We start from the raw sequence: 25,449 nt of genomic DNA on the forward strand, positions 1-25,449 counted from the left end.
GCTGGCTACCCCCCACAGCTACAATATTGCCCTACTGAGAGGCATGCTGGAGCCCTTGGTGCCTTGGTGCCCAGGAGGCCCAGCATGTGACAGGGGCTCAGTAAAGTCATTATTTTCCTTTCTTCCCTTTGTCCTGACCCATGGGACTCCAAGGGCCAGCCCTGCTTAGACTTCATCACTTCTTTCTCTGAGCTCACCCACAACCCCACAGTTGCCTCCACAATTCATAGGAACTGTAAGATGGTGACTTCCTCTAGATTCCCACAATAGTCATCTCTCTTCCACTGTAGTGAAGGAGGGATATTCCAATGATTTAATGTAGTGTGACAGATCACCCCAAAGGATTAAACAATCTATTTTGCCCATGAATCTGGGGTTGACCAGATTCAGGTGGGCAGCTCTTGCTTCGGGGTCTCATGTGGTTGCAGACAGACTGGTGCTGAAGTCATCCTGAAGGCTCTGTTCATATATCTGCATATCTGCATTGGAGAGACTCAAACAGCTGGGGGCTGAATACCAGAGGCTCCTCAGACATTTCTTTCTTTATAGATACATTCACAGATGATAGGTAGATAGATAGATATGATTGACAGATGGGATAGATAGATACATAGATAGATACATAGATAGATACATAGATGGAATAGATAGATACACATGACAGATAAATAGGTACATATGGATAGATGATAAAGAGATATAACAGGTAAATAGATGATAGAATCCTATATACTTACATACAGACTTATAATACTACACTTACAAAAAATGTATTAGCATCTTCACACAAGATTACTTGGATTGAAAAAATTCTTGGCCTAAAGGAGTGAATATGGAAGTTCACATACTCAACAGGGCTTTCCAGCCCCATGGACACTCAACTACTCTGCAGAAGTCAGTCTGTCACAGGAGAGAAAACAAATCTCTAAATTAGCTAATGTTGACCTGGCATTTCCAGGTTCTGCCTATTTTTGACCCCTGAAGAGATAATCACATCTCATCCTAGCTTTTCATGCATCCTGGACACTGAACAGCCCGGACATGACCAGACAGACTGGTCGGAACTCTGGCACCAGAAAAGCAATCTTAAGGGAGGACTGGAGAAAGCCCACTGAATGCAGTGGGAAGGTTTCCCTCCTGTCACTGCAGTGCAGACCTGCCCTCAAGACCATCCATGATTAGTTGTGATGACTCTTAGCTTTTAAAATGAAAACTGCCAGTTGTTTGACCACATACAAGGGTGTTATTTGGGAAAAAAAGACAATTGCAATCCAGGACAAACAAGCTGTAGCAAAACTTAGGCCAAGTTTGAAGAATGAAGATGAGGTATACTTTTTTTCAGGAGAAAAGGGGAGGCTGGGAAGGGGGTTATAAACTGAAGTGCATGGAGTAACCTGGGAGTTTGAAGTGTGGTGTCTTCTCATTGGCAGAGTTCTTGTTGTAAAGAAGGGTTGCTGGGTTATAGTGACAAGGAAAGCTCTTCTTCCTGCAGCTGGGATAATAAAGTAGTGCAAGGTCAAGTCCATCTCTTCCAGTTGGGTCTGAGTGGTAGGGTGTGACAGTGCCCCCTGCCAGACCTCCCCACTCCTTTTCAGTGGGGGTCACATGATTAATTTTCACATGACAAAGACACTTCTAGAATGGGGTTGTTGATATTGCTCTTTGGAAAATTCCTGAACAGCATCAGCTGACACACCACTAACTTCATAGTTAAAGCTCTCTGAATGATGTATGTGATTACTTTCTAAAATGGCAGATGGAAGCTGGAGTTGACAAGGCTGGAGCCCAAATGTCAAAGCCAACATGGCCTCCTAAGGACTGAAGATAATACAGCCATGAAGGTAATAGCTGACATTGATTACATGCTCGCTGCGTGCTCCCTGGTATGTGCCCTAAGTACCTCACACACACATCATCTGATTCCATCATCACTTCAGATAGGCACTGGCATTACCCCCGTTTTATAGACTCTGAGGCACTAAGTACCAAGGCAGTAAGGTGTTAAGTAATTAGTTCAAGGTCCCACATACGAGTGTCTTTAGAGGTGGAAGGCCCAAGCCCTGTGGGCCCAGTTATGCAAAGAGGCACCTTTTTCTCATTTACCCAAAGCCATAGATTGGTCAAGACTCAAACTGACTGAGCTGGGATTCAAACCCCAGAGGCTCCAGCTTCAGAGCTTCCCATCTCCCAATTACTGTGTGATGCTGCCTCCTGTACTAAATAAGTGTACAAGTGAAACTAAGGCAAGGGAGGGGGAGAGCTGTGTAGCCCAAGGTGTTTTTGTGACCCTCTGTTCTTAAAAACAAGCACAAGCTTCCAGAAGAGTCTGTTTCAAGAACTATGTTCCTGACCAATCTCAGAGTAAATGCTGAAGTGATATTTCATAATCTACTGTAATTCCTACAAAAAATTCTCCATCAAAGTCAGGGCATGGACACTGACACATTACTGCCATGTAACTGTTAGAACCCTTAATTCCCCCACTGTTCCCATAATGTCCTTTATAGCAAAGGACCTAACCCATGCATTGATTTTCCATGTCACCCCTCTTTAGTCTCTGTAGTTCAGTCTGGAACACTTCCTTAGTGTGTCTCTGGCTTTTTTTGAAAGCAAAATTCCAGCTAGTCAAGGTGAAGAACTCATTGGTTTTATTAAGCAATTCATTAATTGGTAGCATCCATCTGACAGGCAGACAGATGCTCCCAGGAGGTGTACAAGATGCAGGGTTTTAGAGGAAGGAGGGTGGGGCAGGAAGTGCTTGAAAGGAAAATTGTTTCAGGACAGGACCCCTTCTCTGGGGGAAGGACCCACAGGTTTCTATCCTGCACATGACTCACTAGTGCCTGTCAGGAAATTTCAGCCAGACTGTTAAAAGATCACCTTCCTAGGATAGGTTGAACTCTTATTAGTCTTGGTTTACTGTGAGTTGGGGTTGGCAGGCAAGTGACTCCAATATGGGCTTGTTTCTCCTCCTCCTCCTCCTTCTCCTCCTCATCTTCCCCCTCCTCTTCCTTCTCCTTCTTCTTTTCTTCTTCTAAATCACTTTCATGACCTTGACTTTGTTGAAGATTGCACACCAGGTACAGATTAGGAGTAGATATTCCTATTTGGGTTTGTCTGACTTTTTTCAGGATTTCTTTCAGGTTTGTCTCTGGCAAGAATATCCCAGAGGTGACACTGAGTTCTTCTTAATGCATCTTATCATGTGACCTGTCATCACTTCTTCCTGTTCCTGATAATGCTCACTCATTCACCAGGTCTCTGCTCTGTGACCTGCTCTTTCCTTCTGGCAATTCATGGGTGTTTGAGCGGTAGTACTTTGAAACCACATCAGTGTCCTCATCAATTGTAATCAATCCTGTATTTATTACACCTGTGGGTACTCGTGTCTTCCTATTTTATTCAATGGGTCTTAATCCCTTCCTATTGTTAGTTTTCCTGATGTCTAAATTGTGCCTGACTGGTCGGTGAAGCCCCTCAGGCTGGCTCCTTATCTTGTGGACATGTCCCAATCTCTGGGCAGGACAAGATGCTCCGGGCTCATCATGTGCTCCCCCAGCCTGGAATTGGCCATTTCTCTGAAAAGCCCTAGTCTTTTCAGTGGAAAATGATGATTATAAGCCAAGATCTGGGCACAAATTGTGTTCAATGCTCTAACAGTGTTACTGTTTCTAAGAACTGTCTGTCAGACAGGTAGGGGATATGTGTTTTCATACAGGTACACACATCTATTTATCTTTATATCAATCTACTTATCATCTATCTCTCTAGAAAAGCAGGATTTTTCACCGATACATTCAGTTCCAATCTCTGAATACATAATCTCATTCTGGTTTTCTCCCTTTCCATCAGTGACTCTCTTCTCCAACAGTAAGAAACCTGGCTTCTATTTATCCTTAATATATTTACTCCCTTAATCAATTCCCCTTTATGTAACTAATAGCCATTCCATCCCTAACATTCACGGATACCCCCCCTCATAGTACTTGGGTTGTCCATGCCATATTTAGGCTCTGGCTTTGGACTAGGCTATCCCTCTGTGTGGACACGCTTCTCACTGAGCTTGGGCTTCCACACTCATGGCAGGCTGCTTCTTCATGTGGACACCCTCCCTATGCTATTCTGTCTCTGTCTTGGAGTCACTGTGCCTCCATTCTCTGTCCCTGATGCCCAATGTGTGGCTGCCAATCTGGCTGTTCTTCACCTATTGGCTTTAGGATTGAGTTATCCAGGAAGGACAGGCAATGGAAGAGAGAGAGAGGAGGGAGAGGCTACTGGGTGGCTCAGTCAGTTAAGCATCCAGCTCCTGATTTTGGCTCAGGTCATGATCTCATGGTTTGTGAGATCAATCCCCGTGTCAGGCTCTGAACTGACAGCTTGGAGTCTGATTGGGATTCTCTCTCTCTCTCTCTCTCTCTCTCTCTCTCTGCCTCCCCTGTGCATACGTTCTCTCTCTCTCAATATAAATAAATGAACTTAAAAAAAAAGAGAGTGGAGAAGGGAAAGAATGGTGGGGTGTGGAGGGAAGGAAAAGCAGAATCCTGTGTAGTTTCTGATACCAACTGAAATGGACAAATACTTTTAGCTTTTCTGTCCAATCAACTAACCAATCAACCATCTCTTGTTCAATGTTCATTGTGTCAGGACATTTGAGAACTGAGGCTGGAACATGAAGAGAAAATATGTTCCCTGTCTAACAGAACATCAGGGCAGATGAGATAAAAACATTAAAATAAAACTAATAATAATACTAACTACCTCAATTGAATGCTCTAAAAAATATGTGCTCTAAAAACAGTAGAACTAAATTATGAATATACTTTCCATATACTTTATGAGCAGTGGGTAAAGTCACAGTGGATCAATCGACTCTCACCTATCTTAACATATTATGTTGGAGTTCTAAACAATCCCACCCACTCAGTGATTGTGATGGTGAAAAACATTCAGTCACTGGCTCTCACGCATCAGTTGTACAATTCCCTCTGTATGTGCAAGAAGGTATCAGTTAATACTTTTGTAAAGAGATGTTTATTGACATGATCAGTGTCATACTTAATATAGAATATTGAAAATGAGACGTGATATGTCACTAAACAACTACTACAAAAATTCTTGTTTCGTGAAAGTTTGTTGATAAAATTGTTGAGAAATTTTTATTCTTGATCAGTGCTTAGGGAAGTAGATGGTATAACTGGGGGTGGTCTATGGGAGCCAGATAGGCTGAGTCTACATGTCTGGCACTTATTAGTCACCTCCTTTACTCTCCACAAGATATAATGCTCCACACAGAGACTGAGAAAGCTATGGAATCCCTAGTCATCCAACACAGGCACTTCATGAAGCCCATCTTCATTTCTGGGTTGTACTCACAAAGTAAATGGAGGCCTCTGGTATTCTGGGACACAGGTTCTTGAAGAACAAAGGGGAAGTCCTTAGGGAAAGTCAAGCTCCATTCACACTCCCATCTCTCAGCTCAACCTTGAGAACAATGGGTTTTTCTGGTTGAATAATACTTAGAGCGTTTAATTTCAGTGGGATCTGCAAAAGTTAAAAATCATATGAAAACCAACAAATGAAGCCCTACTGACAATAGAAGCAAAGCAGGCAAGATACATGAAGGAGAGTAAGAGTTTAAACATATAAATACTACTTTTATATTAATATATCTCATATTCCTTAAACTTTGTAAGCTGTCAAGACCAGAGTATGGAAACATTCATCCATCATTCACTCAAAAGAATATCTATTGAGTGTCTACTCTGTACCAGACTGGACACAAACTCATGTTGTTTTGTGTTCTTTTTTGATTTAAATTTTAAGTAAAAGGATGAGCATTTAAAACTTAAAACAGGTTCTTAGCCATTATGACAACCATTTGAAAAGTGATACAGTTAATTTTGTGTATGTTGAGTTTGCAAGATCATCTTGAATGGATATTACACATTTTATTGTATGGCCATCCTCAATGCTAAATATCCTATCGCTTCTCCCAGTAGGAATATCCATTCATGAAGGCCCCATTGCCTATAAATGGAGCAAAGCTTGACTGGGGCAGGGCTCATGGAATGTGGTGCCAAGTAGCCAGGATGGTCTGGACCATGGGAGTCCTTCACATCTGGCAGACTTGCTTCCCACCATTGATTCTTAACCTCGCTTGCACATGAGAATCAATGAGGTCACTTTTAAAGCCCACTCTGGGTGAATTATGTTAAAATTTCTGATTTGGCCTGGGCATCAGGATTGTGAAAAGAACATACTGATTGCAATGTACAAGGAGGGGTTGTGAACCACAGTTATGAGAGCATCTGTAAGTTGTGGTAGGGAACAGCATCATTCAAAAGTCATGTTGTGTTCATCACTGCACACCATTACTGTGCACTACATGTTCCCTTCCTTTCAGTTGACTTGAAAGAAGTTTAAAACATTGCTCAATTTTTCCCTGAGATCAGGAACACGACAGGGATGTCCACTCTCACTGCTGTTGTTTAACATAGTGTTGGAAGTGCTAGCATCAGCAATCAGACAACAAAAGGAAATCAAAGGCATCAAAATTGGCAAAGATGAAGTCAAGCTTTCGCTTTTTGCAGATGACATGATATTATACATGGAAAATCCAATAGACTCCACCAAAAGTCTGCTAGAACTGATACATGAATTCAGCAAAGTTGCAGGATACAAAATCAATGTACAAAAATCAGTTGCATTCTTATACACTAACAATGAAGCAACAGAAAGACAAATAAAGAAACTGATCCCATTCACAATTGCACCAAGAAGCATAAAATACCTAGGAATAAACCTGACCAAAGATGTACAAGATCTGTATGCTGAAAACTATAAAAAGCTTATGAAGGAAATTGAAGAAGATACAAAGAAATGGAAAAACATTCCCTGCTCATGGATTGGAAGAATAAATATTGTTAAAATGTCAACACTACCCAAAGATATCTACACATTCAATGCAATCCCAATCAAAATTGCACCAGCATTCTTCTCAAAACTAGAACAAGCAATCCTAAAATTCATATGGAACCACAAAAGGCCCCGAATAGCCAAAGGAATTTTGAAGAAGAAGACCAAAGCAGGAGGCATCACAATCCCAGACTTTAGCCTCTATTACAAAGCTGTCATCATCAAGACAGCATGGTATTGGCACAAAAACAGACACATAGACCAATGGAATAGAATAGAAACCCCAGAACTAGACCCACAAACGTATGGCCAACTCATCTTTGACAAAGCAGGAAAGAACATCCAATGGAAAAAAGACAGTCTCTTTACCAAATGGTGCTGGGAGAACTGGACAGCAACATGCAGAAGGATGAAACTAGACCACTTTCTTACACCATTCACAAAAATAAACTCAAAATGGATAAAGGACCTGAATGTGAGACAGGAAACCATCAAAACCCTAGAGGAGAAAGCAGGAAAAGACCTCTCTGACCTCAGTCGTAGCAATCTCTTACTTGACACATCCCCAAAGGCAAGGGAATTAAAAGCAAAAATGAACTACTGGGACCTTATGAAGATTAAAAGCTTCTGCACAGCAAAGGAAACAACCAACAAAACTAGAAGGCAACCAACGGAATGGGAAAAGATATTTGCAAATGACATATCGGACAAAGGGCTAGTATCCAAAATCTATAAAGAGCTCACCAAACTCCACACCCGAAAAACAAATAACACAGTGAAGAAATGGGCAGAAAAAATGAATAGACACTTCTCTAAAAAGATATCCAGATGGCCAACAGGCACATGAAAAGATGCTCAACGTTGCTCCTCATCAGGGAAATACAAATCAAAACCACACTCAGATATCACCTCATGACAGTCAGAGTGGCCAAAATGAACAAATCAGGAGACTATAGATGCTGGCGAGGATGTGGAGAAATGGGAACCTCTTGCACTGTTGGTGGGAATGCAAATTGGTGCAGCCACTCTGGAAAACAGTGTGGAGGCTCCTCAGAAAATTAAAAATAGACCTACCCTATGACCCAGCAATAGCACTGTTAGGAATATACCCGAGGGATACAGGAGTACTGATGCATAGGGGCCCTTGTACCCCAATGTTTATAGCAGCACTCTCAACAATAGCCAAATTGTGGAAAGAGCCTAAATGTCCATCAACTAATGAATGGATAAAGAAATTGTGGTTTATATACACAATGGAATACTACGTGGCAACGAGAAAGAATGAAATATGGCCCTTTGTAGCAACGTGGATGGAACTGGAGAGTGTGATGCTAAGTGAAATAAGCCATACAGAGAAAGACAGATACCATATGTTTTCACTCTTATGTGGGTCCTGAGAAACTTAACAGAAACCCATGGGGGAGTGGAAGGAAAAAAAAAAAAGAGGTTAGAGTGGGAGAGAGCCAAAGCATAAGAGACTCTTAAAAACTGAGAACAAACTGAGGGTTGATGGGGGGTGGGAGGGAGGGGAGGGTGGGTGATGGGTAGTGAGGAGGGCACCTTTTGGGATGAGCACTGGGTGCTGTATGGAAACCAATCTGACAATAAATTTCATATACTGAAATAAAAAGAAAAAAAATAAAGATTTATTCACCAAAAAATAAAAATAAATAAATAAATAAAACATTGCTCAAGTTCTGGGTATTATGCTAAGCAAAATTAGTCACAGAAAGGCAAATATCATATGACTTCATTCATATGTGGAATTTAAGATACAAAACAGATTAACATAAGGGAAGGGAAGCAAAAATAATATAAAAACAGGGAAGGGGACAAAACATGAGAGATTCTTAAATATAGAGAACAAACTGAGAATTCCTGGAGGGATTTTGGTTGGGGGGATGGGCTAACTGGGTAAGGGGCATTAAGGAAGACACTTGTTGGGATAAGCACTGGGAGGGGGGGAGTGTGTACATAAAGGGTAAATCACTGGATTCTACTCCTGAAATCATTATTGCACTATATGCTAACTAACTTGGATGTAAATTTTAAAATAAATAAATAATAAAAAATAAAATAGCGCAAAAAAACCACATTGCTCAAGTTCAAAGGTCTGTGCATAATAATATCACACTAACTGCACTGACTCTAGACGGCCCTTATGTTTGAGTGTTAATAACCCATAGACGTGGCGCTCAGAGCTGAAGGAAACTTAAAAGTCACAGATGAATCCAAATAGAGATGACCAACAGAGCAAATTAAGGACAAAGGAGCCTATACACACACACACACACACACACACACGTGTACGCGTGTGCACGCACACACATCCTTTCTGTATCTCTTAGTTTAAAAAAAAACAGTAAAACATTCTTTATACAGAAAGTTCTCTGTCTGACCTGTGTTTCTTTACAAGGCTTGAAGGAGAAGTTCTGCAGGACTCTGACAAGGGCAAGTTTCATGTTCATAATCGCGAACCTCATGCCAATGCAGTTTCGGGGTCCAGTTCCAAAAGGCAGGTATATATAAGGATTTATACTATCCTTGTTCTTCTTGCTGAACCTGGTTCCACAAATCAAGTTGGAAACAAATTAGTGAAACATAAAAACCACAAGAACGACATGTGTGGGGTTCTCAACCAGGACTACACAGGACACTCTTGGGAGCTGGTCACTGAAATCCTGCCATGCTTATTTTGCGGTGACAACTGTAAGCTACAGGTTCTCTGCATTCCCCTTACCCTGTGGGAGTGGTCAGTCTTATTGAGGAGATGAGATGAATGTTGTTAAAAGGAAGGGTTATCTTAAACACTAGAATTACAGTCAGGGTGGGGAGATGTTCACACTCTGAAAGGCAAGCAGGAAATGAGCCTGACTGAAGAAAAGGTAGATTCCTACCTCCATTGACTTACTGTGGTCAAATGCTCAAGAAGGAAGCAGAAGAAATGTCTCCCGTGATTTACATTGTGATTTTTCTCTTCTCTTCCCTCCCCTCCCCACTAGGATCCCCCCAGCCACTTCGACAGAACAGCCTGTCAGAAGATTTACATGAGCACATGCTGCTGCTCACTATAATCACACTGACAGATATGTGTAATCACTGAATTCTTCTCTGTCTGTTACATGAGGCTTCCTATTAAGGAAAAATATAGATTTGCGGAAAGTGATAATGACATCATCAGTAGATATCTTTTAAAAGTGTTCAAAATATGGACAAAATATTTGGGGCTCAGTCAGTTAACTGTTCAACTCTTGATTTTGGCTCAAGTTATGATCTCAGGGTTCATGAGTTCATGAGTTTGAGCCCCACATCAGGTTTTCTGCTGACCGTGCAGACTTGCTTGGGATTCTCTCTTTCTCTCCCTATGCCCCCTTCCTGCTCTCTTTCTCAAAAATAAACAAGCATTTCTTAAAAAATGGACAACTTTCTGGAATGAGATGGTGTGTCTTACAGAGATATGGGCATAAGATGAGGAATTGTTATGGCCTGTGGATGGGGCAGCTGATAGAGGTTAGTGGTGTTGGACAGATGATGGGCACACATAAATGCATTAAGAGTATTTCATAGACATGCATCTACAAAATATGCTTGTGCATGTGTCAAAAATTCTCCATAATAGACATTTTAATATGTGGACTTGGTGCTGCCTGGCATAGTCCTTGACACACAGAGGTAAGCACTTCCTCTCATTGCTGAATGAATCACAGAGAAGAACCAGGAGTCTCTGTTTTCTGTTTCAGAAAATACAGCACTGGGGACTTCTGAGCTTGTGGGAACCACCAGGTCTCTTGGTCCAGAAAACAGACAACTTGGTCGATTCTGACTTCTTTCAGCAAGTAGTATGTATAGACACAATGCTAGCACTAGAACACCATGCAACAAGACAAGGACCCTGCCATCAGGGAGCTTAGAGTCAGAGCTAAAAGTCTAGATACCTACAAATGTACTCCAAATTTTTTCTCACCAATACAATAAACAGGAAAGCAGCAGCTCTTTACAGAATTCAAGCTGTGCCCAAAGCCAGACTCTGCTCTGGATTCCCAGAGAGAAAGTTCAAGACCCTTCAAGAAGGATGTCTCAGATGGCTATAGAGCAGATGACTTTTCTTTGGACTAACCCCAGATACCAAGAGAGGTGGGAGCTGGCACAGGACTGCAGCCACAGAAATCACAGGATTTGTGTACGCCCCCCTCCTCATGAGGTTGCTCCTCCTGCCAGGGATGAGGACTCTCAGCTCCACAGCCTCTCCTTTCCCACTAGGGCTAGTGGAAATGGTGGCCAAGGTTTATAAACATGGAATGTAAGGATGTGGGGAGTAAATGTAAGGATGTGGGGAGGACAGAAAAACTTAAAGAAAAAAGAGTCCCATTTTCTTAAATAAGATATTGGTTAAATAAATTATGATATATGCATATAATCATAAACACAAATCACATAGAATTTACTGATTATAGTTTACTGTTACATTAAGTAGTCAAAAAATATAATGCCATTCTAACTTTAAGTAATCTATATATGCATGGAAAATGTCCACAAAGATGTAACATATCATTATTAATAATCTTGACATATTGTACTGATGATGACATTAAGTTTCTTTTTCTCTCAACTACAATCTGTAAAATTTTGACAATAATCATTTTATAATTAGAAAAATACTTCTAAATATAAAAAGATATAGAAATAAACAACTGAACAATCAGATCTTTGTCATCTATACAAAGAAATATCAGAATATCTTCCTATATGAGGGTGGGATCTCTTTTTCAGGGTTCCCCATACCTTTCAGGACAGAATTCCTTAGGCTCTGGCCAGAGATCCAGGTCCCGGTGAAGAATAAAGGTTGGCACCATCACCACTGTCCCTTTGGGAATGAACACACCACTGATTTCCACATCTCTCTTACAGACCCTCTCAAGTCTACCAGCGATTGGATATAATCTGAGAGCTTCATTCAACACCATGTCAAGATACTCCATCTGTACAAGGGCATCATAAGTGGGAGGGGCCTAGAAGGAAAGAAACAGATTTTGATAAATTGAGATTTGGAATCAACATTCAACTCAGTCTATGCAATACTACTGAACTGTTAGGAATCCCTAAGAAACATGTATTTTGGTAAAGACTATTTATGAGCATTTCAATGTCTACCATGTCCTTTGACCTGCTCAATGGCCTCTGATATGTATACAACAGTAATGACTAGGGGAGAACATTGGGACATTCCCCTAAACAGGACTTGTTCCTAAACAGGAAATCCTTCCCATAGCTAATGTGTGGTTTTTTTTCCTCATGTGAACAAAGGTGACTGATATATGATGACCTTTACTCTTAAGTGAAAAATGTTGAAGTCACTGTTTCTTTCAAAATAAGGCGACACATCTGTACCAAGGAAGGAGAACATGCAACAGAAAAAAATACCCTAGCCACATAAACTTTTCTACTGGAAATATCCTGCTTCCTAGTTCTTCAGATATATATACAATATGTGGAGAGAGACACTATATTATATAAAAACCATAAATAATTTGGGGAGACACCAGTTCCTTTCAACCCAAAATGGCAAGAGGTAGGTAGGATTGGATGCTACCAATTGTTGACAAACAACTTCAGTTGCAGGGGCCATTGTAAAGGGGATAAGAACCCTACTCTCAGCCCCATTCTCTGCCACTATAAGGGTCTTCTAGTTGTCCCTTCAGGATTTCACTATTCACCAAATAAGCCACTCCAGCCCCAGAGGCCAGGTCTCTTCACAAAGAGGGAATTCCAGTTTGGGAAGAGATCTGAGACAGCATGGGCAATATGTACCTATCTCTTGGTGTTATATTTAAGAGCCAACATTGGAGAGATTAAGAGTTCAATCAGGACCCAGGCACCCTGGCTCCTAGACTGGCTTCTTTAACACTAGTGATACTGTAAGAGTTATGTTGTCTCTCCATAGCTAAGTTTCCTGCCTTGTGACATGGAGATAATTTGAGATGACACTTCTTAGGGCGTGTAGTAGAGACACTCACTACTTATCCAATATCCATGTAGACCCCCATATTTCCTAGCCTACGTGAACCTATGGGAAACAACTTGCAAATGGACTGTGAACTGAGGAGATGTATGTCAGTTCAGGGCCAAACATTTGAAAAGCAGGTATACAACTCCAGTTCTTGTTCCACAGCCAACATGAAGTTCCAACTAATACAGGTATTAAAAGTGGAGCCTCGATGCCCTGTATTCCCAAGTACCTACATGGAGCAGAGACTCACTCCCATCCTCTAATAAGACCTATGTTGGATATGGGAATGTGAGTTAGAAGTGAACCTTTGCTATGAAAACCCACTAGATTAGAGGGCTAATCTGTTACTGAGGCATATCCAAGCCCATCCTTATTCTCTTTGCAGGTATGACCCGCTCACCTTATCGGGGAAAGTCGCATCAATCTCCTCCTGCAGTTTCTGCTGGACATCAGGGTGAGTGGCCAATTCATACACAAGGAAGGAAAGAGAAGTGCTTGTGGTCTCATAGCCAGCAAAAATAAACACAATAGATTGGGCCACAAGCTCTAGATCAGACAGAGCTAAAAGGAGAGGAAATGCATTTTAGCTACACCAGGCAAATGTAAAACATCATAGTAGATGATGAGAAATCCATCTGAAACTCTCAAATCCCTCAGGAGTAAAATATAAAAGCAATTTGGAATCAAACTCTGAAGGGTTTCCACTCTAATGTCTATCTTCCAGAGCCAGAAAGAGCCATAAGTTATCGTGGTCTGTTTATTCCCAAGGTATATACTATTATTAGCTTTCTGTTTCTGGTTATGCCACCTTCCCCACGACCACAGGTGGGTAGTTTCATGAGATGACATTTTTGTCTAATGTACACAGTGTTATCAGTTTGTTCACTGGAGAATCATAAAAGTACTTCAGCCATAAGTAACATGAGATAGCAGTGCTCCCCATGAAAATTTAAATTCTTCCAGCTAAAATACAGCATAAATTTTTTTGGGAGAGTTTGCAATGCTAAGGCTAGTCAGGAAAATTAAATGATCTTTCATCTTAACATACTAGTGAAGACTTAAGAGAACAATGTTGGGCTACAGTTAAACTTGCTACTCAAAGTGTGGTCCATGGACCAGCAGCAGTTGCAGCATCTGGGAGCTTATTATAAATATAGAATCTCAAACCTCACCCTAGAACTGTCAAATCAACATTTGAGCTTCACAAGATGTGGGGAGTTTTGCACACAACCTAGTTTGAGAAGCCTGGATTACAACTTTGAGAGGTCTCAGCTAATAGAAGACCTGGGGTACATTCTTCAAGTGGATGATCTCAGATATATACAGAAACTACAACACAGACAAAAAGCTAGAAGGGTAGTGTCTGATGCTAGCCTAATCAACCACATTAAAACAGCAAGAGAAACAATGATCAATAGAAGGACAATGGCTAGCATGAAATATAAACAGAATCCAGTAAGTGGAATTAGCAATGCTTATTCACTCATGGCCTGATTGTAACCTTCCTGAGAAAATGGTCCCACTCTGAATATATGTTGGCCTCCCTTTTGATTTTCTCCTGGCAGAAACTCAGCATGGTCAGTCTTTAATTTCTTTGATCAGCACTGTGTTAAGACCATTAGATACTTAGAGAACTGAAATTAACATGGTACCTGCCACAAATAGATAACTCACAACTAAGAGCAATACAAAACGAGTATAAAAAAGGTCTACAGAGTTCTGATTTCCCAGTCATACTTTCTATGATGCTACTGTGGATAAATTCAACTATCAAATTCTTCCCCTCAATTACCATGAACCTCATGATAATCAAAGTTTAGAGTTGTGCTTTCAAATACAGTAGCTACTTGCCAGATGTGACTATTTATACTTAAATCTTAATTGACTAAATTAAATACAATATAAAATTCAGTTCTTCAGTGACTCTAGCCACATGTCAAGTTCTCAATAACCACATGTGTATAGTAGTTCTGTACTGAACTGGGAATATATAGAATATTTCCTTCATCACAGAAAGCAGTAGGACTAGATAGATAGACAGACATAATAGAATACACACACACACACACACACACACACACACACACACACATATATATATTAGATAGATGATAGATAGATGGTAGATATAGATATAGGATATATATTTTTTTGTGGTATGATGGAATAAACCATCCTTTTTCTCCAAAATCTATGGCTAAATATTCAAGAATTTTGTGAGATTTTTGTCAAACCAGAGATAGCTTGAAATTAAACACAATGGGAATATTTCTGTCATAGAAACAACTACAAATCAAGACTCCTTTTTTCTTTCAGATATATAGAACATAATTACATTAATGGTTATGGATAGATATAGACATACTTACATTTAACACTCCTGTATAAATATATTTCATGTTCTTATCTTGGTCTTCTGAGAGAAAATAGAAGCAAAGAAACCCTAGTAGCAATGAACACTCCTATATCCCAGATTTGTATTTCTAAATACCATTTCTCACTAATAGGAAACAGATTCATGGAGAAATGGCTAATTCCAACACTCATCAGGGGAAACAAAACATAAACTTGGAATGTCTTACACCAGAATGCAAGGAAATTCTCAGAAAATGATATGGGAAAAGGATACAGAATACTGTAAAGGTGAATAGACATCATTATACATTTGTTAAAACCTATAGAATGGACAACACCAAGAGTGAACTGTAATGTAAACCAAGGATTTGGGGTGGCAATAATGTGTCATTGTAGGGACATTGATTGTAATAAATATATACACACAATAAATAATATACACACACACACCACATTGTGAGGGATTTTGATAATGTGGGAGGCTGACTGTAGGTAGAGCACAGGAATATGGGAAATCTCTGTTTTTCACTCAATTTTAGTGAACCTAAAACTGCTATAAAAAATAAACTCTATTGAAAGCCTTAAAAAGAAGAAAGAATAAAAATAATACACAGAAGCCCACTTGAAAGGCCTTCCAGATGACAAATGTGAGAGAATTGAGGATCTAAATAAAAATGATGTAAGAGATTTAGTTATATATGAGATCATACTGACATATATAAATAAATTAATTCATGAGAGATTAATAGCTCCCTAACAATGGAACATTAACTCATAAATACAGAAGAAAGGATGTATTTAGAAATTCACCATCCTGAAACCATCATGGTATTAATGGTTTCAGTCAAATGCCATCCATGGACAAGATAGGTACTAAGTTAAACTTCGAAAAAAAAACCCCACAGTATTTACACAGTTGCAAAGGCTTCCTGCACCAGTTATTTATTAATTTTGAAGGGAAAAATAAAACTTTACAAGTATATTATGCCAGTGAACACAACTTTAACCAGGTCACCAACAATGGGGCCATGTGCCTCCTGGTGTGATGAAGCCTTGATGTGAATTTCCAGACAGAGGTTCTGATTCAGTGGGTCTGGAGTAAGCCACAGGATTCATATTGGAAACAAGCTCCCCTGTGGCAGACAACTGACTGTTTAGTCTATCATTTCCAACAGGCTCTGAACAAACCTGAGGCTGTGGGCCTCTGAAAACAGTGCTTCTGCTCCGTTTCTATCTAAATATGTGTTGTTCTTCAATTTGCAGAACTCCACTTGCTAAGAACCTTCCTGCACATCTCAGAACCACCCCTGCCTCTGAGTCTCCCATCACTGGTTCTCTGAAACTCTCCTTGCTTACCTTTATAGGTGTCTGTTTCTTTGGAATTCTGGGAGTTAATCATCAGCTGGAGCAAATCCACTCGGTGCTGGAAGCAGAAAGAGAAGTTTCAATGACAAAAAGTCACTTGTGAAGTCAGAATTAAGTCAGGGGTTCAGGACTTAACTTCTTTCCTGAGAATATGGCCCCTTTATGCACAAAGGTCTCACTAGTTTTGTCAGAGTCATCACTAAACAAAAACATCCAGGTACAAACTTGGAGAACAGGATGCTTCCCTGACAGGAATCCAGCTACTGTGTCTCACTGCTTTTTGGTTCTTGCCTTCAGCTTTTCTGGCTTTTGACTACAGCTTCCTGGCCAAAGAGTTGCCTGCTCCCTCTCTTGCCATGCCTGCTTGCTCAAGAGAAAGTCCATGATTCCAGTCCTTTTTAACTCTGGCCTTAATTCTTAATGAATGGTCACAAAGATCAATCCCCTGACCCCTGCAGTGCCAATGAGCAGCTGTGTGTCAGCATCTTCCAGTGCCCCACCCTCTCAGAACTCTGCACAATCTTCAGTGACATCCTGGGGTACCCAGCCCTGTCTCCCTGTGCAGCACACATTCTTTTCTGGCCACCAGGCCTCATGAGGCAAAACTGGCTTAGCCATCTTGCAGCCTTAGTGCTCAGAGAAGACTCCTGCCCACTCCAGACAATGGCAAGCTCAAGTTTAACACAGACTATACTCCACCAAGTGCCTAACAGGACATTCCACTAGAGAATGTGTAAAACAAGAGGCTTAGAATTGAAGGCATTCTTTGCCAATGTAAGATCTGGAAAAATTACAATACAGAAAATTATTTTTACACAGTAATTTTTATGCTTTGACAATTTATTGAAGTGAAGTGGTAGTTTTTCTCTCACCAAATTTTGTGCAGTGACATACTAGTTGCCATGCTTATTATTCAATTTTAAACATTCTTTCTCTGACTCATTTTCTTATCTCCTTCCTTAACTTCAACCTTTTTAATTCTCTCTAAAATGTTAGAACTCTCCTGCTCTAAACCCTACAGTGCTCTACCTACCATAAAAACATACATAGAAGTACACACATGAGATGTACACAAATCAATAAAAGATCAAAAGTGAACATCCACATGTAACCAACACTGGATTTACCTTTTGTTTATCTTTGAGGCGACTTTCCTTCATCCTTTTTACAGATTTTGTGAAAAAATCAGTAACTTTTTTTGGAAACATCCAGATATTTAATAGTTCAAAAATTGGGGTAAGGAATGGGAAGAGTACTGTAAGGAAAAAGAACAATGGAAAGCACAGTGAAAATGCAAAATTTACCTGGAACAATTATAATTTGCTCTTCTAATCAGAGGAGTAAAAGACACCAGGAGTCATTGAAACCAGGAGTCATTCCCTTATGGCCTTTATTGGAAATTTCAAACCAATGGCTGAGCCAGGGCAAGTCACACATGAGGACCACCACTACAGCAGTGAGATCAGTGTCTACTTCCACTGGTTTGGAGTGACCAAAGCAACAGAACTACATCCCTGGATATCTTAGCTTTTATTTTTAGACTAGAACCTCTTTGTATAAACCAGACCATAATATGCTACTTTAATTAATCATGATGTACCTGCCTCCTTAGTGCAGTAGGCAGCGCATCAGTCTCATAATTAATCATGATGTTTAAGAAACTGTTGTCAGGATGCAAATAATACACAGTATGCCCTTCAACCACAATGAAATAAAATTAGAAATTGAGAACATAAACAACATTGGGAAACTCACAAATATGTGGAAATTAAACATTACACTCTTATATAACCAATGGTTCAAAGAAGAAATCAAAAAGACAATTAAGAATTACTTGGAGGGGGTGCCTGGGTGGCTCAGTAGTTTAAGTGTTGGCTTCAGTTCAGGTCATGATCTCATAGTTAATGAGTTTGAACCAGCATCAGGCTCTGTGCTGACAGCTCAGAGCCTGGAACCTGCTTTGGATTCTGTGTCTCCCTCTCTCTCTGCCCTTCCCCCACTTGCATTCTGTCTCTATGTCTCTCAAAAATAAATAAATAAACATTAATTTTTTTAATTAAAAAAAAAGGATTACTTGGAGACTGATAAAAATAAAGACATGAAATACCAACTCTTGGATGTAGCAAAAGCAGTGACCAGGAAGAAATTTATCACTATAAATGTCTACATTTAAAAAGAACCAAGATCTAGAAGATGGCATAACAGCATGGAAGGTGTTTTTTGCATCTTGTGTCCATAAAATACAGCCAGACAACACTAAACCATCCTGCAAACCTAGAAAACTGATTTGAGGATTAACACAACAATCTGCACAACCTGAACCACAGAACTCAGCAGATATGCAGTGTGGAGAGGTGAACTGGGGGAGAGAGAAGTCACAGAGGACAGGGAGCTGTTTTGAGAGGACAGAGACAGAGGGAGAGTATGGGAAAAACACTCCCCCTCCAAAAGTAGCTGGAGAGAGAGTGGAAAAGTGGAAACAGCCGCAGGGACTGAACTAAAAGGGAGAAAGAAGGGAGAGGGTTTAAATTCCATTAAGACTCTATCAACAGGGAGACTGCAGAGTCTGAAACTCCACAGCTTGACACCTGGAAGTGCTCTGGTAGGAAGGGCGAATCCCCAGGAGCAGAGTGAAGACCAGGGGTCCTTGGGACACATTGGGAGAGGCGGTTCACTGCTGGGAGGACATTTGGTAGAGGTTGTGTGGCCACCCCACAGGCAAACATCACAGCAGACTGGGAGAACAACCACATTTGCTGGTACTAGAACAAGGAAGTTAGTGGGGAAGCCTGGTGCCAGATATGTATTGTGATTTTCCATAATCCCTGAAATGCTGCTTCTACACAATCATGTGAACTTCTTCTGGAGAGGGCTGGCACCCAGCTGCAGTCTCTGGGCATTGGCAGCAGCATGGGCCCGTGAATGTTCCTGGGTATGGCCGGACCCAGCCATTGCTCAGTGAGACCTTTGTGCAGAGGGTCAGAACAGGTCAAAGCTGCAGTCCCTCAGAAGTGAGGGGTTGGGAAAAAGAGCTGCATCTGGGATAAAACTCAGGAGGAAGGTGCTGCCTGGCAACCTGAGGGCTTGGTCTCGGACAGTATAAGAGCGGGGAGTGGACAGGAGCCAGAGACAAAGGATGGGTGTGTAATTGCTGATCAGGGAGAACAGAGTTCCGATACCAGAGATTGGGTAGCTAGGTGATCCCATTTTCACCCCTCCTGTGCATGCACATACACACCTACATGCGCCACAAATATCCACCCCAATAAGCTAAGCAGCACCATCTAGTGGAGAACAGAGACATTATACTAAGCCCCATCCACTGGGCCAACCTCACTCTTCAGGAACACTACGTCTCTCTGCCTGCTTAGTTTACAGATTATAAAGTGCTTCATAGTTTGACTTCAATGGGAAAACCATGTAATTTCAATCGTATTTCAGTCTGTTCACTGTTCTATCCATTTAATTTTCCTTTTTTTCCCTTTTTCATTTCTTTTCTTTTCCTTGAATACAAAAAGAGAAAAGTTTATTTTTATTTTCAATTTTTCCTAAAAATACTTTCCTTTAATTTTTTCTATTTTTTTTACTGTTTTGTAAGTTTTTCAAATTCTATTTTACCTACATTATTTCATTTTATTCTATTTTAGTGTATTCATTTTGTCAAATTTTCAAACCTTTTCCTTTTTTTTCTTTTTCCTTTTATCTCCCATCTATCAAGCTCCTTTCAAACCCAGAACAAAACACACCTAAAATCTAGCATTCTTTATTTGATATTTTTGTGTTTGTTGTTAATTTTTTAATTTTAACTTTCTTTACCTTATTAATTCCTTCTCTTCCTTCAAAATGAAAAAATGAAGGAATTCACCCCCAAAACAAGGGCAGGAATAAATGACAGCCAGGGACTTAACAACACGGATACAAGCAAGATGTCTGAACCAGAATTTAGAATCATGATAATAAGAATAAGAGCTGGGGTCGAAAATAGATTAGAATCCCTTTCTGCAGACATAAAAGAAGTAAAAGCTAGTCAGGATGAAATACAAAATGCTATAACTGAGCTGCAATCTCAGATGGATGCCACAGCATCAAGGATGGATGAGGCAGAGCAGCGAATAAGCGATATAGAAGACAAACTTATGGAGAATAATGAAGCAGAAAAAAAGAGGGAAACTAAGGCAAAAGAGCATGTTTTAAGAATTAGAGAAATCAGTGACCCATTAAAAAGGAACAACATCAGAATCATAGGGGTCACAGAAGATGAAGAGAGAGAAAAAGGGGTAGAAGGGTTATGTGAGCAAATCAGAGCAGAAAACTTTCCTAACCTGGGGAAAGACACAGACATCAAAATCCAGGAAGCACAGAGGACTTCCCTTAGATTCAACAAAAACCGACCATCAACAAGGCATATCATAGTCAAATTCACAAAATACTCAGTCAAGGAAAGAAGCATGAAAGCAGCAGGGGGAAAAAAGTCCTTAACCTACAAGGGAAGACAGATCAGGTTTGCAGCAGACCTAACCACAGAAACTCGGCAGGCCAGAAAGGAGTGGCAGGATATATTCAATGTGATAAATCAGAAAAATATGCAGCCAATAATTCTCTCTCCAGCAAGGTTGTCATTCAAAATATAAGGAGAGATTAAAAGGTTCCCAGACAAACAAAACTTAAGGGAGTTTGTGCCACTAACCCAGCCCTGCAAGAAATTTTAAGGGGGACTCTCAGAGGGGAGAAAAGATGAAAAAAAAAATATATATATATACATATACATACACACACACACCAAAAGCAACAAAGATTAGGAAGGACCAGAGAACACCACCAGAAACTCCAACTCTGCAAGTATCATAATGGCAATAAATTCATATCTTTCAGTACTCACTCTAAACGTCAGTGGACTCAATGCTCCAATCAGAAGACAAAGGGTAACAGAATGTATAATAAAACAAGACCCATCTATATGCTGTTTACAAGAGACCTACTTTAGACCTAAAGTGACCTTCATATTGAAAGCAAGGGGATGGAGAACCAACTATCATGCTAATGGTTGACAAAAGAAAGCCTGAGTAGCCATACTTACATCAGACAATCTAGACTTTAAAATAAAGACTGTAGCAAGAGATGAAGAAGGGCATTTTATCATAATTAAGGGAACTATCCACCAAGAAGACCTAACAATTGTAAACATGTATGCTCCAAATGTGAAAGCACCCAAATATGTAACTCAATTAATCAGAAACTTAAAGAAACTCATTGATAATAATACCATAATAGTAGGGGACTTTAACACCCCAGTTACAACAATGGACAGATCATCAAAACAGAAAATCAACAAGGAAAAATGACACAGTGTGGCTTTGAATGACACAGTGGAATAGATGGACTTAACATTTCATCCAAAAGCAGAATGCACATTCTTCTCCAGTGCACATGGAACGTTTTCCAGAAGAGACCATATACTGGACACAAATCAGCCCTAAGTAAGTACAAAAAAAAAAAAAATCGAGATCATGCCATGCATATTTTCAGACCACAATGCTATGAAACTCAAAATCAACCACAAGAAATTTTGAAAAGGTAAAAAATATTTGGAGACTAAAGAACATCCTACTGAAAAATGAATGGGCTAACCAAGAAGTTAAAAAGGAAATTAAAAAGTACATGGAAGCCAATGAAAATGATAACACCACAGCCCCAAACCTCTGGGATGCAGCAAAGGTGGTCATAAGAGGAAATTATATAGCAATCTAGGCCTTCCTAAAGAAGTAAGAAAGGTCTCAGATACACAGCCTAACCTTACGCCTTAAAGAGCTGGAAAAAGAACAGCAAATAAAACCCCAAACCAGCAGAAGACAGGAAATAATAAAGTATAGAGCAGAAATCAATGCTATCAAAACAAAACAAAACAAAACAGTTGAAGAGATCAATTAAACCAGAAGCTGGTTCTTTGAAAGAATTAACAACATTGATAAACCCCTAGACAATTTGATCAAAAAGAAAAAGGAAAGGTCCCAAATAAATAAAATAAAGAATGAAAGAGGAGAGATCACAACCAGCACAGCAGAAATAAAAACAGTAAGACAATATTATCAGCAATTATACTCCAATAAAATGGGCAATCTGGAAGAAATGGACAAATTCCTAGAAACATGTAACTATCAAAACTGAAACAGGAAGAAACAGAAAATTTGAACAGACCCATAACCAGTAAAGAAATCAAATTAGTAATCAAAAATCTCCCAGAAAACAAGAGTCCAGGGCCAGATGGCTTTCCAGGGGAATTCTACCAAACATTTAAGGAAGAGTTAACACCTATTCTCTTGAAGCTGTTCCAAAAAATAGAAATAGAAGGAAAACTTCCAAACTCTTTCTATGAAGCCAGCATTACCTTGATTCCAAAACCACACAGAGACCCCACTAAAAAGGAGAACTAACTATACACCAATTTTCCTGATGAACATGGATGCAAAAAAGTCCTCAAGATGATACTAGCCAACTGGATCCAACAATACATTAGCAGACTTATTCACCATGACCAAGTGGGATTTATACCTGGGATGCAGGGCTGATTCAAAATCTGCAAAACAATCAATGTGATTCATCACACCAATAAAAGAAAGGACAAGAACCATATGATCCTCCCAAAAGATTCAGAGAAAGCATTTGACAAATTACAGCATCCTTTCTTGATAAAAACCCTCAAGAAAGTAGGGATAGAAGGATCGTACCTGGAGATCATAAAAGCCATATATGAAAGTCCCACCTCTAATATCATCCTCAATGGGGAAAAACTGAGAGCTCTCCCCCTAAGGTCAGGAACAATACAGGGATATCCACTCTCGCCATTGTTATTCAACATAGTATTGGAAGTCTTAACCTCAGCAGTAAGACTACACAAAGAAATAAAGGCACCCAAAGCATCCAGGAGAAAGTCAACATACACTCTTTGCAGATGACGTGATACTCTAAAACCCAAAAGGCTTCACCAAAACCCTGCTAGAACTGATCCATAAATTCAGCAAAGTTGTACAATATAAGATCAATGCACAGAAATCGGTTGCATTCCTATACACCAACAATGAAGCAACAGAAAGAGAAATCAAGGAATTGATCCCATTTATAATTGCACAAAAACCATAAAATACCTAAGAATAAACCTAAGCAAAAAAGATGAAAAATCACACACTGAAAACTATAGAAAGCTTATGAAAGAAATTGAAGAAGTCACAAAAAAGTGGAAAAATATTCCATGCTCCTGGATAGGAAGAACAAATATTGTTAAAATGTCAATACTTCCCAAAGCAATCTACATGTTCAATGCAATCCCTATCAAAATGACACCAGGATTCTTCACAGAGTTAAAACAAACAATCCTAAAATTTGTATGGAACCAGAAAAGACTCCAAATATCCAAAGCAATCTTTAAGAAGAAAACCAAAGCAGGAGGCATCACAATCCCAGACTTCAAGCTGTATTACAAAGGTATAATCATCAAGACAGTATGGTACTGGCACAAAAACAGACACTCAGATCAATGGAACAGAATAGAAACTCCAGAAATGGACCCATAAACGTATGGCCAACTAATCTTTGACAAGGCAGGAAAGAATATCCAATGGAATAAAGACAGTCTCTTTAGCAAGTGGTGCTGGGAAAACTGGACAGTGACATGCAGAAGAATGAACCTGAACCACCTTCTTACACCACACACAAAAAATAAACTCAAAATGGGTGAAAGACCTCAATGTAAGACAGGAAGTCATCAAAATCATTGAGGAAAAATCAGGCAAAAACTTCTTTGACCTTGGCTGCAGCAACTTCTTACTCAACACGTCTCCGGAGGCAAGGGAAACAAAAGCAAAAATGAACTATTGGGACCTTATCAAAATAAAAAGCCTCTGCACAGCAAAGGAAACAATCAGCAAACCTAAAAGGCAACCAACGTAATGGGAGTAGATATTTGCAAATGACATATCAGATAAAGGGTTAGTATCCAAAATCTATAAAGAACTTATCAAAGTCAACACCCAAAAAACAAATAGCCCAGTGAAGAAATGGGCAAAAGACATGAATAGACACTTCTCCAAAGAAGACATCCAGATGACCAACCAACACATGAAAAAATGCTCAACATCACTTGTCATCAGGGAAATACACATCAAAACCACAATGAGATACGACCTCACACCTGTCAGAATGGCTAACATGAACAACTCAGGCAACAACAGATGTTGGTGAAAATGCAGAGAGAGGATCTCTTTTGCATTGCTGGTGGGGATGCAAACTTGTTCAGTCACTCTGGAGAACAGTATGGAGGTTCCTCAAAAATTTAAAAATAAAACTACCCTATGACCCTACAATTGCCTGACTAAGTATTTATCCAAAGGATATAAAAATGCTGATTTGAAAGGGCACATGCACCCCAATGTTTATAGCAGCACTATCTCAATAGCCAAATTATGAATTGTACATTTTAAAAGAGGACCTATATGTTATGTGAAGTTATAGCTCAATAAAATTGTTGTAGAAAGGTAGGAAGGGAGGAAGTGAGGGAGGAAGAAAAGGAGAAAAGGAAGGGAGGAGAAAAATAGTAATCTACATACATACTGAGAAGAAAAGTGGATCAAGGAAGGAAAATTTTAAGAGATTCTTCGTATTTTCCACAAAGGGATCTTGTGGGTTGTTGAGGGAATCAATGTTCACTCCAAAGGAGGTACCAGTAATCACATCCATGCTGTAGGCCCCAAAGATGCTGAGTAGGGAAAGAAAGACATGGATAATTAAAATCAGAAACTGTTTACTATCCCTAT

The 25,449-nt window shown here is 39.8% G+C and overlaps 1 protein-coding gene across 2 annotated transcripts in view; it reads right to left on the reverse strand.

Annotated features, from left to right (window-relative positions):
• Positions 1–5,012: 5,012 nt before the first annotated feature.
• Positions 5,013–25,449, reverse strand: part of LOC106981196 (cytochrome P450 3A12-like) — a 34,674-nt gene continuing 14,237 nt past the window's right edge. The window contains exons 7-13 of one of the 2 annotated variants that reach the window (XM_015079336.3): positions 25,243–25,391; positions 17,770–17,897; positions 16,634–16,700; positions 13,323–13,483; positions 11,698–11,924; positions 9,315–9,477; positions 5,013–5,541 (exon numbers count right to left, since the gene is read on the reverse strand). In XM_015079336.3, the coding sequence (XP_014934822.3) occupies positions 5,446–5,541; positions 9,315–9,477; positions 11,698–11,924; positions 13,323–13,483; positions 16,634–16,700; positions 17,770–17,897; positions 25,243–25,391 (991 nt within the window). In that variant the 3' untranslated portion in view covers positions 5,013–5,445. The remainder of the gene's footprint in view (positions 5,542–9,314; positions 9,478–11,697; positions 11,925–13,322; positions 13,484–16,633; positions 16,701–17,769; positions 17,898–25,242; positions 25,392–25,449) is intronic. The other variant, XM_027042171.2, reaches the window with a different exon arrangement.

Source organism: Acinonyx jubatus, chromosome E3 (genome assembly GCF_027475565.1).
Source record: "Acinonyx jubatus isolate Ajub_Pintada_27869175 chromosome E3, VMU_Ajub_asm_v1.0, whole genome shotgun sequence".
In the NCBI taxonomy this organism is placed as follows: domain Eukaryota; kingdom Metazoa; phylum Chordata; class Mammalia; order Carnivora; family Felidae; genus Acinonyx; species Acinonyx jubatus.